The sequence below is a fragment of the Capsicum annuum genome, chromosome 11, assembly GCF_002878395.1.
Source record: "Capsicum annuum cultivar UCD-10X-F1 chromosome 11, UCD10Xv1.1, whole genome shotgun sequence".
NCBI classification, from domain to species: Eukaryota; Viridiplantae; Streptophyta; class Magnoliopsida; order Solanales; family Solanaceae; genus Capsicum; species Capsicum annuum.
Window position 1 is genome coordinate 187,929,269 of NC_061121.1, and position 23,961 is coordinate 187,953,229.

The 23,961-nt window shown below is 33.1% G+C and overlaps 1 protein-coding gene across 6 annotated transcripts in view; it reads right to left on the reverse strand.

Annotated features, from left to right (window-relative positions):
- Nucleotides 1-23,217, reverse strand: part of LOC107847703 (protein TRAUCO) — a 30,892-nt gene extending 7,675 nt beyond the window's left edge. Inside the window, exons 1-4 of one of the 6 annotated variants that reach the window (XM_047399152.1) lie at nucleotides 21,962-23,217; nucleotides 13,464-13,703; nucleotides 12,786-12,899; nucleotides 2,594-2,864 (exon numbers count right to left, since the gene is read on the reverse strand). In XM_047399152.1, coding sequence (XP_047255108.1) covers nucleotides 12,805-12,899; nucleotides 13,464-13,703; nucleotides 21,962-23,171 — 1,545 coding nt within the window. In that variant the 5' untranslated portion in view covers nucleotides 23,172-23,217 and the 3' untranslated portion in view covers nucleotides 2,594-2,864; nucleotides 12,786-12,804. Of the gene's footprint in view, nucleotides 1-2,593; nucleotides 2,865-10,015; nucleotides 11,993-12,129; nucleotides 12,463-12,572; nucleotides 12,900-13,463; nucleotides 13,704-21,961 lie in introns of those variants that run through there. The other 5 variants (XM_047399149.1, XM_047399151.1, XM_047399150.1 and 2 more) reach the window with 5 other exon arrangements.
- Between the last annotated feature and the right edge of the window lie 744 nt (nucleotides 23,218-23,961).

The window sequence follows — 23,961 nt, forward strand, 5'->3', positions numbered from 1 at the left end:
TATATATATATATATATACTATATATAAGAGAGTATATGTATATATATATATATATACTTTACTACTACATATAAGAGAGTATGTGAGATTTTAGTAATCCTTTTATCAATTTTTTTTTAATCATTTTATCCTTAATTTAAATTTTAATTACTCTACAAATTTTCATTCATTTTGATAAATTTGAACAATTATATAAACTTATTAAAATCTACAAAAGTGATGAGTCATGAAAAAATGGTAGTGACACCATAAAAACTATTTATACAATCAAATGCAAAATTGATGCAAGGATTTATTGTCTTTCTATTTTGTAGAAATGTTTATTAATCTTACTTTAGATTTTCATTTTCCCTAACAATTTTATCATGTACAAGTTGTTAAAGTATGTTTACATTTCCTTTCTAACTTAATACATGCTTAATTATATGAAAAAATATTTTTATATTTAGCTAAAAATATTTGAAAATTTAATTTTTTAAAAAATACAATTTGACTCTCCAAATATTAATGATACTAAATAATGAAAAATGAGAGTAATTCTTTTTCACATTTTTTGATGAATTATTTTGAAAAAAATGAGATTATCAATATTTTATGAAATTTAGAACAAAATAAGTAATTTAACATGAAATATTAGAGCTTCATACACATTTAAGAAATATCAACATAAATTTCTTAACATATATTTTTAGGAAAAAGAAACTAATAAAATTAAAAAAAAATTAGGAACTTTTTATTTTCTTTTGCATGATTTAATATGAAGAAAAATAATTAAGCTAAATATTGTGAAGAGTATTTTTGTAAATAAACTATCTATTCTTTAAAAGAATGCAATGCATATTATTTTTAGTACCACAAACCAAACAACCACTAAAAAGTAATATTAACATAACTAATTCCAATATAACTAATCACATCATAACTAATCTAAGAATAACTTGTTTCCAACCAGACAACCCCTTACTACTTTGGTAATCACATCAATTCCAACCAGGTGGATTTTCAAATAGACCAATGAACTTTTGGAGTGTGGCACATCCCTTAATAAAGTTCGTCCATAACATTAATTAAAAAATAATTTATCAATATTATTCTAAAGGATAATTTTTTTAAAGAATTAATTAGTACATCTTTAGATTTTGAAAACATAACTCATTTAGAATATCCATTCATTTATTTTGTGGACCTAAAGAAGTAGCAAATTTTTCTCGCTTTAGTTAGTATTTTCTCCGTTCGTTGTTCGTTTTATCTGTCATTAATTTTTTAATTAAATTTTTACTTTTACTTGTCACTTTTGACACATCAAGAAAAAATAACTATTTTTTTTTCCTATTTTATTCTTAACATAAATTATTTTTCCTATAAATTAATTTCAAAACACAACATAAATAACATTTAATAGGGGTAATATAGTAAAATAATCATGTTATTAATTATTTTTTCTTAATGAATGTGTTAAGCCAAAATGTGACAAGTAAAAACGAATAGAAGAAGTGATTTAAAGCTAAAAATCTAAGCTTCAAGTCATTAATAACATAATTTTCTTCTTTGCTACTTCCTCCGTTCCTAAATATTTGATATTTTAATCTTTTTTTTTTTGGTTCCTATATAAGTGAAGTTTTAAATAATCACAAAGATATTTAATGGTATTTTTTCAATTTTGCCCTTCTTTACATAAAGAAAGTTTTACATAGCCAATAAACTACAAAGAGTTGCATGTTTTAAAAGATATTTATAAAGATACTATTATAAATGTACTTACATTATAGTGAATGTCTATCAAGATTTATCAAAATCTACTTTGATATCTATTAGGATTTGAAGCATCTGTCTTTTACTCAGACTAGGAGTAAATTTTTCCTATAAATAGAGGAGTTTTGTTCATTATATTCACAAGCTGATGATCTCTCATCCCTCAAGAATCACTCTCTCTATTCTTTCTACTCCTCTTCTTTATTCTTTCTTGTTTTATAACACATTATCAGCACGAGACTCTGCCAAATAAGGTGAGATTATAAATTTAAAGGTCAAGGTTAGTAATTCCTTATATTATTTGTATTTTTCTATTAATGATATAATTATTGTTGGATTTGAGGAAACATAATTGGTTTGGAACCATTTATATTTTAAATTTATACCTCAAGAACAATATTATCAAAAAGGATGATAATATGTTGGGTTCAAGTCCCATCAATTCATGCCTAAGACGCCTTTATATGGATCAAATATTGAGTTTGAATCTCAATACACCATATTGATGATATTGTGATGGCTAAGGCAAAATAACGAGTGTTTGATGAAAAGTTTGAAATTCGACCTATTGAATATGCTCCATTCCATGAAGTGAATGTGGTAGCAATATATGATAAGTCTGAAATATGATATATTGCAATAGCATATGTATGCATTAGACCAATAAATTATGATTATTTCTTCCTCCTCAATTGGTTCAAGGTCGAAAATCTATTATTCCATTTAAAATTTTAATGTGCGGTATACGATTAATAAATATACCATAATGCGCAACGATGGATTTCTCAAAGAAGTAGAGGATGTATGTTAGTTTTCCTAGCATAAGAGGGAGATTATAAGTGCTATGAATATGTTAGGAATTATCATCATATCCTCATCCAAAAGATAATTCAAGTCAAATGCTGAAAGCATCTCATATTAAGCACAAGTGCTCTTATTTTATGTTCCTAAAAGACAAAGTCTATGCATGCGTGAAGCATGGTAGACTGATCGGTTCCAAATAAAATAGTCTTTGAAAAATAAGGAGCAAATAATCATAATAAGAAGGCAATGAGCTCTTGAATAGCCTACGACATACCACTTCATGAAACCTTATGAGAGGTTCATGTACCTGAAAATAATGAAGTGATGAGATCTCAAAATGTTATGTCGCATTGTGAACAGACACAAAATGATATATCATCAATATCTTTGACACAATATTGGCGCAATATTGTGAAAGATTACGAAGATTTGAATTCTACGTTTATTTAAGCATGCTAACGTAGAAACATTTATCAAGTGACATGAAAGGATACATCTTGGTAAGTATTAAACTTATTTGATTTGCAGTCTAGATATTTGAAGATGTCACTCATGAAATGTTGAATATTGTCACTTGAAAAACTTATGTGAAAAACTTTTAAGGATTCAAAATGCTTGAAGCATATAAAAGTTTCTGGGAAACTTATTTATAATCCTTATATTGTGTAAGCTTATTGCTTAAACATCATTGGAACTCTTGGAGAGTTTTCAAAGTAATAGATTATTTGCTGAAATTCGAAATATATCGAATTGGATTGGTTATGAAGTATTATATCTTAGTGTAATTGATGCACTCATGTACCTTGCAAATACTACAAGGCCTATAGCCTTTTCAGTCAATTTGTTAGCAAGGTATATTTCTGCTCCTACTATGAGATATCAAAATGAGATAAAACACATGAGCTTGTTTTATTCTAAAGATTGCAGTCCTGATCTTATTGGTCATGCTGATGTTGGGTACTTATCTGATCCGCATAAAGCTCGATCTCAAATAAGTTATGTGTTCATATGTGGTGGTACTGCCATATCTTGGAGATATACAAAGCAGTCTATCATAGCCACTTCATCGAATCATGCCGAGATAATAGTTATTCATGAAGCAAGTTGAGAATGTGTATGGTTGAGGTCCATGATACATCTCATTCGAGAAAAATGTGGTGTGAAATATGACAATCTACCCACAATTTTATACAGAGATAATTCAACATACATAGCACATCTTAAGGGAGGATTCATAAATGGAGATAGAACGAAGCACATTTTGCCAAAGTTATTCTACATACATGAGCTACAAAAGAATGATGATATTAACGTGCAACAGATTCGTTCAACTGACAATGTGACTGATTTATTCACCAAATCTTCTCTAATTGCAACTTTCAAGAAGATGTTGTACAAGATCGGGATGCAAAAGTTCAAGGATGTTATCATTAGGGGGAGTTAATACGCGTTGTACTCTTTTTTCTCTTACGAGGTTTTGTCCCACTGGGTTTTCCTTGTAAGGTTTTAAATGAGGCAGCCAAAATGCGTATTATTAGAGATGTGTACTCTTTTTCCTTCACTAGATTTTTTTCCTACTGGGTTTTTTCTGGTAAGGTTTTAACGAGGCATATTATCTACCAATTAGATATTCAAAGGGGAGTGTTATAAATGTATTTACATTATAGTGAATGTCTATCAAGATCTATTAAGATCTACTTTGATATCTATTAAGATTTGAAGCATCTGTCTTTTACTCAGACTAGGAGTAAATTTTTCCTATAAATAGAGGGATTTTGTTCATTGTATTCACAATCTGATGATCTCTCATCCTCAAGAATCACTCTCTCTATTCTCTCTACTCTTCTTCTTTATTCTTTCTTGCTTTATAAGAGCTACATTAATAAACACTCTATTTTCTACGAATGAATAGGTTTTTAATAATGTGCTCAGGTTAAAAATATCACTTATTTAGAAACGAAGAAAATATTTCTAATATGTTACATTTCTTCCTGCTATATTTCCCCTTCCAATCATTTTCTTTATATTTCCAATAAGTTATTCTCTTTTTTATCTTTGACAAAATTTGTTTATTCGCCTTTAAAAGTCAACAATTGGTATCAAAATTATTTTCTTGAGGGACCTGTAAGAAACATGATGAATTTAGAAAATAGTTTTTCACGAATGTCTTTTATTTTCAATAGTAAAACTTACCAACTACGTGCTTTGAGAATGAAAGCTTAATTGGAGACTCTCAATCTTTGAGAAGCCATGGAAGAGTATTATGAAGCTACTCTGCTGCCAAACAATATCACCATGATGCAAATTAAAAAAGTCCAAGGCGAAAGCAACTCTATGTTATTGTCTCAATATTTATTTTCACGAGAACGATATCTCTCGTATCAGCAAAAAAGATCAGGGATTATTTGAAGAAAGAATATGTTGGAGATGAGAAATGCAGGTAAAGAATTTAACAACAAAATTCAAATTGCAGAAACGAAGTTTGAGACAGTCAAGAATACTTAGACAAATCACTTGACATAGTTAACAAGGTAAGATTGCTAGATATTGAATTTAAAGATTTAAAAATTGTTGAATTTTTTTTTGGTAACACTATCCAAAAGATATGAGGCATATATAACTATTTCAAAACACACACAACATATGTCCTTGACAAAGTTGTTAAATGCCGAAAAGAGTTTTAGTCACCGCAACAAAACTCAAAGCAAGGGTAAAATTTTGAAAAATTATGCACCTTTATCAGCATTGTAACAGAATGGGTCATCCATCATTTGGATATTGGAAAAAGCCAGATGCAAAGTGCAGCAAGTGCAATTAACTAGATCATGAAGTAGTGATTTGTAAAAACAAATCTCATAACCAGAAGACCATCTTTTTGTTGCCATATGTATATCAAACACAATTTCAACAAGTTCTTGATTGATTTGCAATGGCAGCAATAACCGCATGACTTGTGATAAGAATTTGTTCAGAGCTAAAGCCAACTAAAAATATCTAAAGTTAAGATCGAAAATGGTGACCAAATTCTTGTTGAAGGAAAAGAAATTGTGATCATCAAAACAATTCAGGTAATAAGACAACTTCAGATGGCATTTATACACCAAATGTTGATCAAAACTCGTTGAGTATCTGCTAGTTGGTAGAAAAAGGATTCAATATATCCTCTAAGGATAAACATTGCTTCATGAGTTAGGCCGAAAAAGTTTTAAAAATTAAGATAAGGCACAAAAAATTATCACTTGATCGAATGGAGATCATCAGATGAAAAAATTGGAAGGTGGCTCTCCAATTAAAAAAACAGAAGCAAAATGTGAATCGGCTAGACTTGGGGTGTGCTTGGCATGATGGAAAATATTTTCTATGGAAAATGTTTTTCTAGAAAATGTTTTCTTGGAAAACAAGTTGATTTCATACTTGTTTTCCTATGTTTGGTTGGTGAATGAAAAATATTTTTCGCAAAATATTTTGTAGTATTTGATTAGTGAAAAAATATTTTTCAAAAAATATATTTTAGTATTTAGTTAAAGCATAAAAATACATTTTAAAAAAATAATTTTTGATCTCAAAAAAATATTTTTTTAGGGTGTGTTCGACATGGAGGAAAAATATTTTTTAGAAAAATAAGTTGTTTCTTACTTATATTCGTGCGTTCGTTATGCAAATTGGATAAGTATAAGTTTTCTAAAACTATTTGTATATATTTAACAAAAATAATGAGAACGAATATAATCAAAAGGGTTGGATAAGAAAAAAAATTTCATTTTTTAAAAAACAAATTAAAAGTATTAATTTTTTTTGAAGAGGGGGTTGATAGGTAGGGGGTGGGGTTGTTAAAAATATGTAGTAAGGGCGGTTAAGAAAATAATTTTGATTTTTTAAAAAACAATTTTTTTAAGTTTTGGGGGGGGGGGGGGGGGGGGGGGGGGGTGCGGCGGGGGGGGGGGGGTAGGGGTAAGGGAGTAAGAGTGGGGTAAGAAAAAAATTTGAAATATTTTTTTTTGAATGAAGGTGGTAGGGGGTAGGGATCGGGGTACGGGAGTGAGGGTGGAGTAAGAAAAAAATTAAAAATTTTCAAAAAATAAATTTAAAAAAATTAATTCTTTTTTTTAGGGAGGGGAGAGGAGGAAGTTGGTAGGGTGGTCGGGTAGGAGAAACAAGAAAAAGATTTGAATTTGAAAAAAAACAATTAAAACAGATTAGAAAGGGAAAGAGAGTAGGGTTTTGGGTAGGGGTGAAGTAAGAAAAAAATTTAAAATATTTTTTTAATAGGGATGGTAGGGGGTAGGGGGCTGAGGCAGGGGTGGGGGATTAAGGATTGAAGTAGGGTGGGTGATTTTGAGAGTTGTGTAACTATTTCGACTTAAGAGTAAAATTGAAAAAGAGTTTTATTTTTTGAAGAGAAGTCATTTTCCTTAGATTTGAGAAAAAAAATTGATTTGAAAAATATTTTCCAAAATCATTAAGCCAACCAAACATGAGACATGAGAAAATTGAAAAACATATGTTTTCCTTCGTACCAAACACACCCTAAGAAGCCTTCAACTTTTCTTTTCAGTTTAGCTCAAAAAGTACTCCCTCAGTACCAAATTATCTGTTTCAAATTGAGATGACACATTAATTAAGAAAAATAATTAATAACATGACTAGTTTATCATAATGCTCTTATTAAATGATGTTTACATTTTAATTTGAAGAAAAAGTAATTAATGCAAAGAGTAAAACATGAAAAAAAAAAAAATTCCCTTTTTGATTAATGAAAAAGAACAAATAAAATAAAAAATCAAATTAGAAAATTTGGGACGGATAATTTGAAACGGAGGAAGTAATATAGAAATATTGTAGCATTAACTTCATGTTTTTTTAGTTTACTGAGATGATTGAATATCAATGGCTCATTTTGGACCACAAGTTCTAAAAGTCTTTTTTTCTTCTTAAATTGTGTAATTAAATATTACCATATAAAGTCGAGACAAAAGGAGAATCAATTGTTAGCTCCCTTTTAGTCTACCAACAATTTACGCATGAAAGTTTTCAGCAGCTATTAATTGTCTTATCCTATTTCTATGTAGCAGGTTATTACCAGTAAGGAGATTATTCTTCTACTTTCTCATTTCAGTAATAGTAGAAAGTTATTTCCTTGTTAGATAGGTGGTAAATTTACCAATGTTGTATTTGAAGTTATTTGAATTCAATTGAAAGAAAAGCGAAAAATTGTTTAAGTTCTTGGGTTCTTGCAACTCAAGAAATTGAAAGTTCTCTCTTAACAAACTAGCACCATAGGTCGTAAGAAGAAAACATCTGAATTCATATTGCAGCATCCCATACCTAGATCCATATCAAGAGACCATAACAACTTGATATCAGAGACTAGGAGTGTTCATGGGTCGATTTGGATCAGTTAGTGGTTAAAACCATAACCAAAACCAATTTAGTCGGTTTTTGAATTTCTAAAACCAAATCAAACCAAACCACAAAGAAAATAACTGTCGGTTTGGTTCAATTTTTTTATTTTTTCGGTTATTGACTAGCCTACTCCAACCATCTCTAGAATAAATTCCTTTTTAAACCCATAGAAAAGAGTATCACATTGAACAATTTCTCATGAAATATTTGTACAGTGATGGACAAATGACACTATAAACTCTTAAAAATCAGAACAAACACATTAAACAAAACCAACATTGAAATGAAAAGCACTAGCTTTGTATTGTAGGCACTAAGATTATCCAACAACATACAAACACATACATGTACATTGCAAAACAGAGCTTTGTATTCTGTTGCAGCGTACTGCAAGAAGACACAGAGTTGGGCAAACTTGAGTTATCTGTTTACTTTATAAACTAGCTAAGTGAGCTAATCATATAGGGAAACGATTGAATAAATAAGGAGACATAAGACTATCATTTGAACCAGGGACCATAGTAACTCGTATTGCGAAAGCTGAAGTAGAAAAAGTGAAGTAGGGACCGTAGGGTTAACTTATTAGTAATAGTAGGTAGAGTTAAGCTTGGGTTTGAGGCTTTGGGCAATTGGGCTAAAGTATTGGTTGGGCTAGACATAGATTAAAATTAAGTTTTAGATTAAATTTAATAAAATATTTATATTTTATTCATAAATTATATATAAATATTATAACATATATATATATATATATATATATATATATATATATATATATATATATATTATCGGTTCGGTTTGATTATTTTCACGATTTTTTTTAAGTAAAATCATAACCAAACCAAATAGCATCGATTTTTAAAAATTTAAAACCAAACCTAACTAAACCAAACCAAACGTCGATTATTTTAATCGGTTTAACCAAACCCATGAACACACCTATCAGAGACCAGAATTATGGGCTATCTAATCGAGCAACAGTTGGCACAACTGTGGACTCTGTGCCAAGAAGAACATGCAACCAATTTAGTAAGGCAGCAGGAAGTCATAAATGCTCGCTTGGATGCACCCAAGAAGTATTTAGCGAATTCAAAGGCGGATGTTGAAACAACTGAAATGACAGTCATACTAAAGGTTGGAAAGGTAAAGCAGTGACTACACGTTTAGAGTCAGAAACTGGTGGGAATTCCCTGATTCTATATACAAAGTTATATTTTCCACGATTTTATAGCCACGAAGACCTCTTGAAATGGTTGAACAGGAGTGAACATTTCTTTCGACACCAACAAACACCAGAATTAGAAAAAAATGGACTTCCTTCTTCTCATTTGGAAGGAATTGCACAACTCTAATTTCCTCAACTAGAGAAAGATATGCCTCAATGCACTTGGGATGAGTTCAATCGTCGATGCTTAGAAGTCAAAAGTTAGGAGAATTGGCTAAGTTAAGCCAAATTGGATCTATGGCAGATTGGTGGATTATCGAGAAAAGTTTGAGCAATTGATTTCAGGTGCTAGTTCTCTTACACGAGAAAAAAATTAAACTTCACATTAGTTGTCTTGCTGATTATATATAGCAATTGAGAGTATTTTCTGATTTTATGAATGCAAGGAACTGCCCCCTTGTTCGCAATAGATCAAAACAATGTATTTCTCAAGTTAACAACTAGCTAGATTTGTGAAGAAATTGATCAGATCTGAGATAGATGAAAGATAGCTTAAGGAACCTTGTTTCAATTGTGACAAAATATTTATACTCGGGACCATCAGTACAAGAAATTATTCCAGATTGATTTTACTGACAATGAAGAAGAATTTGCTGGAAAAGAGGAGAATAGTACTACTTCCACACTTAGCGCTTGAGGACAAGAGAGACATGAAGGAGGGGCATAATGTTAGCACCCCTATATTCTACCTACAGTTTACGCAAAAGTCAATAAAGTAGATTATTTCAGCTACTATTAATTATTTTTCCTATTTCTTGATAGCAATATTAGCAGTAAGGAAGTTCTCCCTCCACTTTCTCATTTCAGTAGTAGTAGGAAGAGTTATTAAATGAATGATTAATCCACCAACGTTGTATTTGAAGATATTTGAATTGTCACTCGAAAGTGAAGTACAAAATTGTTCAAGTTTTTGAGTCTTCAACTCAAGAGATTGCAAGTTCTCTTAACAAACCAGCACCATAGGTCTTAGGAAGAATAAATCAGAATGCATATTGCAACATCTCGTAACTTGATCCATAACAGGGGACCATAACATAAATATTGGAACAAAATAAACCTATATCGCACCACGGAACTGCATGGATATGGCAGCTGCTCCTTAAGCTTACCACAAAGATTTTCAGTTTGGCATCTAAACTAAAGGATCTATTGAACACTTGAAGAGAAGACAAATTGTGTCAATTAGACACACAATGCTAACATGGCACAACGTGTGTAATACACCATTTTCTGACAAGAAAGATTATTTTATTTTTCAATCTGCAATCTCCTTCCTCTACCCCCCTCAAAGATAAGAGGGTTAGGTCTGTGTATATCCTACCCCTCCCCAAAGCCCACTTGTGGAGGATTACATGTGGTATGTTGCTGGTGATCTCCTTCCTCTCTTTGTTGCAACTATCTACACCACCAAAGTCGTCGTTTCATCACTTCTACTGGCACCATGCTTCTCCTTCACCGTGCAAACTACCCCAAAAGGCATTTGGAGATGAACCAAAAGTTGAGCTATCCAAGTATCAAAGCACCGATTGAGTGAGAGAACCGCAACTCCAACTATAACATACTACTCACCTCTGCAACATTTCAAGATAACAAAACATTTTCTACTCTTCTCAAACTATGCATTTCCAAAGATAAACAATAGCAAAATTTCTTGACTAAAATGGTATCAAGATGTGTTCATTTCCAACAAGAACTTGTCCTCGTGCTCTAAATGGCCCATGTATATAAAATCCAACCACCTTTACTTCTCCCTCCTCTTAGATCCAATCGAAAAGCGTGCAATTTTTTTTGGCGCAACTATATGGATCACACAACCTCTTATTACTTTTTATGAAACCTTAACAGTATCTAGATAACCTTTTACTATGATGTTGGTACTCCATTGTCACAGATCCAGTCGCCACCATAACAAAATTTATCCACCTCCCATCCCTTCTTTTCCTTTATATTCAACAACTTGCTACCTCCATACCTACCTCTCTTCCTTACAACCATCTCTTTTTACTTTCTTTTGTATTTTCGGGCAAAACTTGTCTTTATTTTAACACCTTTTTAGCTTAATGTATTTTTCTCATTGGTATTATTTAGAAGACACCATCACGGTTTCTCTCCCAAGCTCCTTGTCTAGCAGCCAAGACAGAGAGCTACAACATTCAAGTTGTTGACTGATTCGAATGAGAAAACCATAGTACAGAGGACCAATAAGATAAGTTACGGTCTGTAGCTATAGGAATCACTCATGGGTCTTCAGCTCAGGTGCTTTCTTCAATGAGTCCAAGTTTGCCTTCGCGGATGGAAGTTGAGAGGCTTGAGAGTAAAGTACAGATACGAAGTAAAGGTTCAAAACATTACTTGGATGGGAAATCTATAGATCATAATAGTTCATCAACCTGTCTAATTAACATCCTTCGTGCATGCACCTCTGTCTTTTTATTGGGTACGCTCCAATGGAAGTGCTATGCCACACCCTTGGCTGCTTGCCTTCATGATCGTTTTTATATTCACTCCCCGCCACTTTGCTGCACTACCTCATATTTCCACCAAAAGGTAGCATCTCTCCCATCCTTGTTCTCTTGTACTATAAGAATGTGTCACTAGCCCAAGTTGCGCCTTTGCTACAACTTGTCATTCCCAACAGCTCCCTCCTCCCTCCTCCCTAACCTCTCCCTGTCTAAACGTCAGCCATTCCAAACCTTGCTTTATTTTCTCACCAAGCCATTCATCACAAAAGCAAACACCCATCTTTTATGGGGTCTTCACTTATGTTTACAAATTTACAATATCAAAGCACCCAAAGACCCCTACATCTAATCACATCAGAGTTTGTATTAGATAAAGGGACAAATGTACTACTTTTAATAAAATAAAGGACAACAAATATACTGCAAGAATTATGAGACAATACTGCAAGAAGCATCCATAAATCACAAACAAGAAAATGCAAAAGCACACTCTACTTCAATTACGAACAAACTACAAACAATGAACAATACCAAATTCAATGTAGCATCTAAATTTGAACGTAAACTACATCCCATTATCACATAGTGGCGATAATGGCATATTCAGAGTTCATCACCATTATATTCTAAAGAACGCCCCCTGGATCTTTAATGATTTCTAACTTCTTTTCATTACAAGTAGCTATAAAGTATACCATACCTTTACTTGCAATTGTTTTTTTAACTTCTTTATGGCCTCAAAAGTATTCATGTTGTGCCCCTTAAATATCACAACTATCAAAATTGTGGCAACCATGCGTTTGTGCGTCAACAACCTAACAATTACAAATATATCCACATGAACCATGTCCAACTATGTATGTACTTCCTACCTCAACACAAAAGGAGCATGATTAATATGAACGGATGTGAGGGTCAAGCAACAGATCACAACACCAGCCACTAAATTCATCAACTGAAACTTGCCATCAGAAAGCACATGCACATTTCTCTAGCAGAAACAGATAACAAAGACTAGAATCATGGCCACGGCCAACTACATGAAGCCAACAGCACCACTTACAAAAGTTGGAAAAACTAGGATATCACACCAAGTAGCACTCTACATTCTATATACAAAAGCTGAAACATAACCTACCTGAGTGCATTGCTCAAGCTTAGCTGACCATTTCAGCAGCTTCTCCAATTTTATTTACATGCTCTTTTACCACTTTGAGCATGGGGCACATCCTAGTTGAATGCCATAAATTACCTGTAATCAGAAAGTTCAAATCATGTTCAATCTGCCAAGATAGCTTGCATCATATTCAATCTACCGACTAGAACCATCCATCTCATATCAGAACCAAGTCGTTAGACGATGGATTCAGGCAGATGCAACTGCTACTTATGTTAGTTTTTTTCCTCTTCCTAAACCACCTTTGATATAGAATAGTATAAAAGAGCAAAACTTACAAGCAAAACAACATCAAAAGAAAAACTATCAACTATTTTTTCTCTCTGGAAAAACAGTATCTTGTTTTAGGCTAAAAGAGATAGATACAGCTGCAATGAATATTAACTGAAGTTGATACATTGAATAAACTGAAGTTGATAGCTGTGAAATTAATCATGGCATGTCAAAATTAAAATAATAAATAAATTCAATGTTTCCAATTTTTAGGAAGAATCTTTTACAAGGTTTGACTGTCACGTAGCAGCTAAATCAGTTAATCAGCAACATTACAGTGAAAATCAGAGTCAAACCACCAGTATTCTGCATATTGGCCAACATGGTAAAAGACAAATAGCTAAATTGTTTGCTCATTGGACACACCATTCTCAACTCTTCCATCAAATCCATGATAAGGAACTTCAACTATCGGTCTTGGAACAGAGCGCCCAGCAAATTCTTCAGGAAAGCATTCAAAGTCCGGGCCGAAATTGAACTTCACAGTGCAATTAGGTTGGTCAGGAAGTGTATACATTGAAGCAGCAGGATAGTAACGACCACCATAAAGATCCTTGAAAGCAACACCTTGACAAACTCCATTTTTGAAGAAAGATATCTCACTCCCTGCTCGAACAAAATACAAGATTTAGCACACCACTTAATGAACATTTCAATTTGAGAACACAAGAAAGAGAATATGCCATACACAAGGAAACAGGGTTACTGAATTTCTCAAAAATGATTTCCCCAGAGAGATTCCAGATTCATTTACAGACAACTTCTGGAAAGTCAATCATGTTTGTCAGCATTTTGGTATCGAGAATATGTAGTTAAATAGAGTTTGAATATTGCACTAAAGGAGATCCTACTCATTGAGATGGTCAGCACAAGCATATATAGAAAGGAGCATACAGCACAGTAATACAATACAAGTAATATAAACTTGTTACATCAAATCCAGCATAAGGACTAGAACTTCACTTTTTTGGTTGACAAGTGAAAGAAGAAAACATAACCTCGCTCATAATTGTTCACTAATGAAGCAAGTAACCCATACTATCGAAGAATTAAAGTAGAACATCCGCAAATGTTCTTTTATATTGGTAACTTTCAAAAATGTTATTGAGATGTTGTTGCCATACCACCACTATCAAAAACAACAACTGAATGCTCTTTGATGTTGACACAAAGGAGGTGAGTAAGGGTGGACATTCGGTTTGTTCGGTTTGATTGTTGAATATTGGTTCGGTTTTTCAATATTCGGATTGACGAAAAAGACAATCATAATGAAACCAAAAATATTTCGATTCGGTTCGGTTATTTCGAGTTTATATTTCGGTTTTAAAGATTAAAGTAGTGAGCATTTAAAATTGGTGATTTTTCAAGAAAAATAATATTTTTTTCAAACCTACTTTTCATTCCAAAAAATAATTAATTCAACGCGCATGAAATAACCATAAATATCGACCTCGTTGAGTCGTCGCCGTTGGCATGATGACAGTGGCCGCACTCGGCAGCGACTGTCGACGATAGTGACAAACTGAGCAAACGACTGTCAACTGCCTTTGGCGATGTTGAAATTTCAAACGAACTGACAAACTGAGGATGGCTGAGCGCCACTGCCTTCATATATATATATATATATGTTATATCAGATTATATTATATTTTTAGTATATTTACATATATAATATATAAATTATAATAAACTATTTATATAATTTCGTTTTTTCGATTCATCCGAATTTTTTTTTTGAAATTCATAACCAAACCGTTTAACCAAATTCCTAAAATTTGAAACCGAAACCGATCTGAAAATCCAAAAAAACAAACCAAAATTAAATTTCAATTTGGTTTTTTAGTTTTTTCGGTTTAAACCAAAATATGCCCAGTCCTAGAGATGAGTGTCATGAGATACTAGTGTGGTTCTTAATTCAAAGTTTATAAGTTTATTAGAGTGTCTGCAAAATTCTATTAACCTTTAACATTAGCAAATTTGGACCAAGAACATGGTGATTCATCTTTACACTCAACAAGTTAATCCTTTGATCAGACTCCTCTAGAAACCCGTTATTAACTAGAAGATACATGAAGAAGATAACCAATTAAAAGACAATCTGACAGTCACAAGGTAATAAGACTTCTATACAAATCTTATCAGAAAAAAGGAAAATCTTGTCTTTCAACATTACAAAGACAAAGTTCATATCAAACATGTAATTTGCTTTTTCGTAGTTTTTCCATCTGATATCAAAATGCAACACATAAAAGGTAAGAAGAGTGTCGGGAAGGGAATAATTACAATGTTATGTGAAGCTGATTGCTTCTGAAAATCTCAGCAAGAATCTTTTTACTCAAGAGGCATACAAAAGAAGAAAACTAGAAAAGGTAAATGAGAGCTTTTTATCTTTGAAATCGCATTATACACACCATCAAAAGCCTGCCTGGTTCTCTCATTCCGTATTGACCCCACCAAACAAAAAGCAATATTAGTTACCGATCTTTAATCTATGTTATACTAGTTGGCTACGCCATGCTACGCCCGGGCCCAATGTTGATACTTGGCAATTCTAAGTTATGCATAATTCTATCATTTAATTAAAACCTTCAACTGTTTAGTTGATAAATTCTTAGATATGCATATATTTTTATATTTAGATTAATGAAATTTATACAAGAATATTTTAAGTTGTTAATATGACACCCATATAATTTCAAGAGTCAATAAATTTTTTTTCTGTGTTTTTTTAAAAATATTTGAAGTTGTCAACTATTGTGATTTATATTACTTTTCACATAGTAATCATCAAATGTATAGTAAATAATTTTAAGTTAATTATTTTCATTTATAATATTTTTAATATTATTTAATGTTGTTCTACAGAATATAGAGAAATCCTTCAAGAAATTGACTCTTCATACCAATTGTTGTTCTACAGAATACAGAGAAGAAAACAGTAGTTTGAAATATTCTGCTTGTTTATTCATCCAAATCTGAGAATATAAATAAACAAAAATACTCCTATTCTATTTCTAACTAGGAAACTAATAAAATCCTATTCTAACTTCAACTAGGATACTAATAAATCCTATTCTATATCAACTTAAATAACTGAATTTCAAAAATAAAATTACTAAACTAAAAAAGAAAAATAACAGCAGATAACTCAATACTTCAACACTCCTCCTTGAGATGTTTGCTGGTAACTCCAAGTTGTTCACGAAGAGTTTCTTTGGGAAGAGTTTTGGTAAATACATCAGCGAGCTTCAATCCCTCCTTGGTCTGACATCTCAATACATTTCTTCACAAGGTTCCTCCTAATCACCTTGAGAGTGTTGTTCTTCTTTTTTCGAGCTTCAAATGCTAACATAGCATCTTGCTTCAAGAAAACTGCAAGCTCCTCATCTTCAGAAGCCTTGGCAAAAGTTGTAACAAAATTATTTGTACTGTGGAGGTATTCAACCCTTGAATATTTAGTCCTGAATTCTTTTCCTGACATCTTTCCAGGAACAAAATTTAAATATGCTTGGCAAACAGCTAGTTTCTCAGCAAAAATGTAATGAATAACCTCTGAAAAGCATTCAATTCCATCATCTCCATCATTCTGATCTTCATGAAATGTGAGGTCTGAATTGGAACTATTGTTATTGCCAGAGTCTGGAGATCCCGATGTGGTCCCAGCTACAGTATGTGGATTATCCTTAGTTATAGCCTCCTTATTGTTTTGAAGCTTTTGAGGATTTTCTTGAGAAGTGATTTGTTCGATTTCAATGTCCATTGTAGCGCAGCAATTTTCATTTTTTACTGAATAAAAAATAACATCGTCATCGTTGTGCTTGGTGGTCACAATAACCTGCTCACATTGACTACTTCGACAAACTTGCTCAGAATTTAAGTTCCAATTTAAAGGAAAACTTTTTTTTATCATTTCAACTGTAATCACTTCTTGGCCGCTAGAATCAAAAACAACACATTTTTTGTCTTTGAACAGTAACATATAATCTTTTTCTAGCATTTGACCAACACTCAAAAGATTTTGGTCAAGATCAGGTACCAACAAAACATCTTGAATAAATTTAGTACCTTTCGGAGCTTCAATTGCCACAATTCCTTTACCAACAATCTTCAACGTGGTTTTATCGGCCAACTTGATACTACCTTTGGCAGATTCCAACTTCGTAAAATATTCTTGTTTACTGGTCATCTGTTGAGTGCAACCACTATCCAGAAACCATGTGTTTTTATCATTCAATCTTGTTGTTGCCATCGCCGTAAACACAAACTACTCTTGTTCTTCAACTTCCGAAACATTGGCTTTTTGAGTTTGTTGGTTGTTCTCCTTCTTCACTCTGCAAAACCTTTCAATATGTCCAAGCTTATTGCAATATCTACCCTGGAGAGGTGGTTTCTTTCCCTTAAACCAACAATCATCCTCTTTATGATTGTTTTTTTTTGCAATACTTGCATGGAGGAAAGTTTTCTCTATTCTTGACTCCATTGCGAGAATCGCCTTGATTATTTCTACTAAAATTAGTAGAAGTTATTGGGATTTTACCTTCCTCTAGCATCTGTATCTTCCCTTTGAACTTGGCTTGAAGAGCAGTTTCAGTAGCTTCTTCTAGCCTCAAGGATCTTCTTTGCTCTTGAGCTTGAAGAGCATGTACAAGTTCTGAAGGTGACAGTTTTGTGAGATCCTTTGAATCTTCGAGTGAGGAGATCTTTGCTTCGAATCTTTCCGACAAATTCACAAGAACCTTTTCCACGATTCTTGAATCTGTAAGCTCTTCTCCCATAAGTCTGATTAGGTCTTCATCAACTTGTTGGAAAATTCAATAGTTTCTGAATCATTCATTCTGAGAATTTCAAACTCTCCTCAGATTTATCACTTTTATTTGCCTAATTTTGTCACTTCTGTGAAATTCTTCTTTCAACTTATCCCAAGCCTCCTTTGCAGTCTCACTTGCCATAACTCTAGCGAAAATTACTTTCGAAAGTGCTGATTATATGCCAGAGAGAGTTTTAAAGTTTTTTGCAAACTCTTCTCTGTGATTCTTAATTTGCGCCATTGTTGGATTATCTGGCAAAGGATTTACCTCTCCTCCAACCTCTGCCACTTGCCACAGATCATATGCTCGCAAGTATGTTCTCATCTTGATAGCCCAAAATGGATAATTCTCACCAGAAAAAATTGGGGGTGAAGGAATTGAAAAATTGTTGGAAGTCATAACAATATTGACTTTTATGCAAGGTTATTTTTTGGGGTCTTCTCTCTCACAGATCCCTCAAGAAATTGGCTCTTAATACCAATTGTTGTTCTATAGAATACAGAGAGATCCCTCAAGAAGGTGGCTCTTGATACCAATTGTTCTATAGAATACAGAGAAGAAAACAGTAGTTTGACATATTCTGCTTGTTTATTCATCCAAATCTGAGAATATAAATAGACAAAAATACTCCTATTCTATTTCTAACTAGGAAACTAGTAAAATCCTATTCTAACTTCAACTAGGATACTAATAAAATCTATTCTATATCAATTTAAATAACTGAATTTCAGAAATAAAATTACTAAACTAAAAAAGAAAAATAACAGAAAATAACTCAATACTTCAACATTTAATAAGATCAATAAATTAAAACGGCGAAAATATAGAATTTCTGAAAGTGGACCCCGGCTAAGAAGGCATGTCGACGGGGTGGAGTCCGCTTGAGTAGCTCCACTCCCACCTCTTCTATAGGATTATTAAAAGCATGAAATGCCCTTATAAATATTCATTGAACTTTTTTGCCTTTAAGACAAAATTGTTGTCTACTAATTTCCTCAAATAATTGTCATTTAATTATTCTCCGAATATTTAGGACTTTAAAATCAACTAAATTTTGGTTATTAAATCCTAAATAATAGGCCATCTAATATTTACTATTTTAACCGAGCTATTGAGTATTAATCTTTAGTTTTGGCTGTAGATTTTTATATAAACCAAAATTTATATGAATGTATTGAAAAATTGATTTTCCCTCTATATTATTTAATGCTGCTACTATTTGAACCCTGATATTGTGCTAATCATATTATTGGAGCGTTAGACTTTAAGTGTTTGATAAAGATATCACTTCCGTTTCATTTTAATTGTCGTTTTAGCTCAAGAAAGTTATCCCAAAATAATTGTCACTTTAAGAATTCAAGACCAAAGTTGATAATTGTTTTCAACTATGCTCTTTAAATTAAACAAGTAAACACAATATTTAAGAGAAAAAATTAGTCTACCTTTATTAAACAGGGAAAGCTTAGTAAACTATACCTTATATTTATTGTCTCTCTTAACAATCGTGAAAAAAATCAACAGCAACAATTAAAATGGGACAGAGGGAGTAACCACCAAAAAAAAATATATACAATTTTAATATTAGATTTAAAACCGTTAGTATTGACTTTGCCCAGTCTACATGTATATCCAATTAAATTTCTGCTATATAAATTTTTAAAATATAATAGAACTGTAATATTTTCAAGTTACTTTTATATCTTTTAAAAATGAATTAAGATACGATCATGTATGCAAAATTATACTTTGTGGTGAACATTTTTGTGCCACTTATCATTTATTTCTAGAAGTAGATCCTCAAAAGTCACGATAACTCATCTAAAATACGATATTCTTATTCAAGATATTGATTGGGTTTTCACTACGGATGAGTGTTAGGTCAGTTCGGCTCGATTTTTCAATTCTCAATTTGGTGAGAATGAAAATAAAACGAACTGAAATAAATCTGGTTCGGTTTATTTCGGTTTGAAGCCCCACCACCACTTACCCTACTTTCGTTTTCTACTATCTGCAAAAAGTGAAACAAACACATACAAGATGACGAGTCAAATCTTTGAATTCCATATGACATATCTATGTAATCTCAATTCTTAAAAGTCAAACCCTTCCATTTAAAAAATCCATATGAAATTAATGGTTGTGAGGTGGTCCGTCCGCTACAGCACTAACCCGCTATGGTGGTGAGGCGGACAACGGTCTTGTGGGTTGTGTGCCTATGTTGCCAGTCGTCGGCAATGGTGGTGGGTGTAATCGGCAATTCGATTTGTGAGAGAGGGTTGTAGATGTGGCGATTTTGTTTTTGTGTGTGTATGGAGTGGAGCTTGAGCGTACTAGGGATTTGGGTAATTGGGTTGGGCCTGGTGATGGTGGGCTGAGTTTGAGTATATATAATGTATACACTATAAAGAAATTATTTTAAAAAAAAACGAAAAAGTTCACCAAAATTTTGAAAATTTAAAACCGATGATTTGTGTATAAATTTCTCTAATCATTTGGTGCATAGCTAAAAATCAATGAGATCTCATCTTTGGATAATTTCTCGTGCATTTTCTTTTAATTGAAACCTTTCTGATCGAAGAAATAGATGTTACACACACGTCCGATGCAATAAACTAGTCTCTCCTAATGTATTGAATGTTCTAATTACAAATGAGGGTTTTGACACCAAAGGCTACTCCACCAAACACTCAAGGCATGGTTAGAAAGTTTGGCTCATGCAGCGTTACTACAAGCAATTAAGTGATGAAGTAATGCAAAGCAAGGGGTGATCACTTCATACATAAAGTCAAATCTTTAGAGAAGTACGTGCTTCAAATAGTGATGTGCAAAGTGCTCCCAATGAGAACTCGTTTCTTTTATAATTGTGGTGTCCAAGCCAATTTGCACACAACTCGGCTAATTCCAGGGCAACTACTACCTCCCACCAGCACAGGTAATCCGTCAAGACTTGGATAGATTGGAAGATATCACACCTAGTGTTTTCCTTCCGCTAAGGTTTAAACCTGACTCATCATGGTTCTTAACCCATTTCATTGACCACTAGGTCACATCCTCGGGTGCATAAGCGCTCGATTCTTCAAAACTCTACCTTTGGGAGTTGGATTAACATCGATATTATTGCATATTGGGTGTTGAAATTAGTTAATTTTTAAATGCAATTTGATTATTATAGTACCAATTTGTAAGTGTTGGTAGTTTCTAATGAATTTTGCGCTTCACTTAAGAAGTAGGCACTTCATTTCACTCTTTAAGACTTGTGGAGCTTGTTGTTTTTGCATTTCACTCTCAAAGATGCTGAGCTTATGGCAGCAAAGAGAAACCATCAAGAGTCCATCAAGTAATCACAATCGCTTGATTTCAAACACTAGAACTCTTAGCTTATGCCCCCCGAGGCAAACTTACCAAGCAACTTCCTTGTACAGTTGTGTTATAAATCCTCAAGATATAGCACAACTTTAAGCTGAAGATTGATCATGTTCACGATGTAAATATTATAGCACTTCCTATTATCCTCCTTCTGCTTATACTTCTTCCTTGTATTTTCCATTAATCTGTCACTTACAACTATTATTCTCTTATTTAAACCGATCTAAACTTGACACACACTAAAACTAAGGTCTTAAGTAAATGTTTAGACAATATATATCTGGTCATTATAAGAGAAAATGTTTAGACATCCCTAAACAGCTTATCAACAAATCAAGCCAGATCAAACAATAAAGAAAAGAAATTCGAACTCTTATACAGAGATTTGCTCTCATTCAAGTTGGTCACACTATTTTTCCTCTAACATTACATATGTTAGCCTAATCCAATTCCTAATTAGATGTCTTTCAAGTTTAAAGAATCAGTTTTAGCAGCAGACAGCAATTTATAGTACCAAAGCATCAGATCCTCGTGTATACCAAAGTTATCCAAACTAACTCATATTTAAACCATTTTCAAGTTTAAAGATCATTTCAACTAGCATTCAGCATAAAAAATGAATCTTTATAAAAACAACAGCAAGAAAATTTGAACAAAATGGAGAATTTAAGCAAGTTGACAGTGACATACCAGGAATTACTTTAGGAGGATCTTCTTTAGGATCAGATGCACACATATATCTCTGTCCCTTATACCAAACAAGCCGAGGCGGTTTCGGAGCATATTGACTACCTTCAGGTAAATTAATATAAAAGCCAATAACATCGCCTTCCCCGTAACCTTCTTCCCCGTAATTCTCTCTTAAAGCTTTATGAATCTTGCTACCATCAATATCTCTATAGCCAAAACTATTCCCATCATATCCAACAGGTGCCTGCAAATCCCCTTTATCTGTTGACCACCCGAGTCGTGTATGCCCCGTTTCACCTAACTTCATTACCTTAATTTCGAAATACCACGCTCCTTCCAATACCCCTCTTGTTGCTCTCACCATTCTATAACCTTTTGTACTTCCTGCAGTTAATCTATCTTCACTTACATCAACTTTTTCTGCCTTGTAAACTTTCGAAAGACAGATTTTTGTATCTGGGCTATCATCATTTTTGTCGGGGAATCTTGGAATTGGTGTTATGTAAACTTTGTCTTCTGCTTCCTGTACTGGAACGGCGCTGTTTTTCTTGCCGTTGGATTTTTGATTGCTGGTGTTGTTGTTGTTCTTGCTCTTCTTCTTGCCTTTTCGAGAACTCGATTTCCCCCAAAGGTGGTTGTTGTTGTTTTTCTTCTTGTATTTGGATTTCGCCTTCTTTCTGCTTGACGTCGTCGTCGTTCCTGTTCCCTTCGTTGCTGTTGTAGGTGTTGACAGGGGTAATTCAGTCATTTCACCTTCTTCTTCTTCTACTTTTGGTGATGATAGGGTTAAACTGGATAGCTGCTTCTGCTTCTTCGATGGTGGCTCTTCTACTTCGGCTTCGGTTTCTGGCTTTTCTTCTTCCTCCTCTTCATCGTCATTTACTTCGTCGTCGTCGTCGTCCTCCTCTTCTTCAATTTTGGTGGAATTCAGGGGACTTTTCGGTAAATCGGACTCGGCGTCTGGAGTATCAACACTTCCATTTTCTGCGATTAACGGAAGAGCTTCATCTGTTGTTGGCGGAGCCTCTGCGGTGTAAGACGGAGTTTCGGTGGCTAAAGGCGGAGCCTCGGCGGTAGAAGGCGGAGTTTCGGAGATAGAAGTCGGATCTTCGGTGGTGGAAGGCTGAACCTCAGCGTCGGAGGGCGGAGCTTTGTCGGGGGTAATTTCGTCTTCTTCTTCGTCTTGGTAAGTGGCCATGAGATTCTCCATTGTTAGGATTTGTGAAAGGAAGGAGCGAGGCAGAATGTGGGATGGGCTTTAAATATATATAGAGGAAAATTTGGCCCATAATGAACACTTCCTTATGGATCTTATTATAAGCCCAAAACACACAAACAGGCATGTGAAAGAAGAAGAATACGAGATTCATTTGTTTTCAGCCATATATTAACCTTAGATAAATTTTGTTATGAGTTTGCAACAAATAATTTATTATATATATAGTGTTATAATGTATTTACATTATACTGAATGTCTATCAAGATCTAGTTGATATGTATCAGGATTTGAAATATATGTTTTTTAGTGAGAAACTAAAAATAAATTTTTCCTATAAATAAAAGAATTTCCTTCATTGTAAATCACTCCTCAAGCATCCTCTTATTGACCCCTCAAGAGAAATAAGAATTACTCTTTATTCTCTCTACTCTTCTCTCTCTATTCTTGTTATTCTTATTTTATATTTCATAATACGTTATTAGCACGAGACTCTACTATCTTGAGTTTATTTTTGTATTTCATATGAGATCGATAAAGTTGCACGAGGCTCTATGATTTTGGATAAGTACTTGAAAAAATTGAAGGTAATTTTTTTTCACATCCATGTTAATAGTGGTGCCAGATTTATCTCTCTATTCGGTAAGATATATAGTTTCTTTTTTTTTTGGGGGGGGGGGGGGTAAACAAGGTGAATACCATTGAACCAACAAGAAAGATTCATAATTACAAACTAAGAGCGAGCACTTGTTCTTCTACCACATGTGGCAAGTATCAGGTCTCA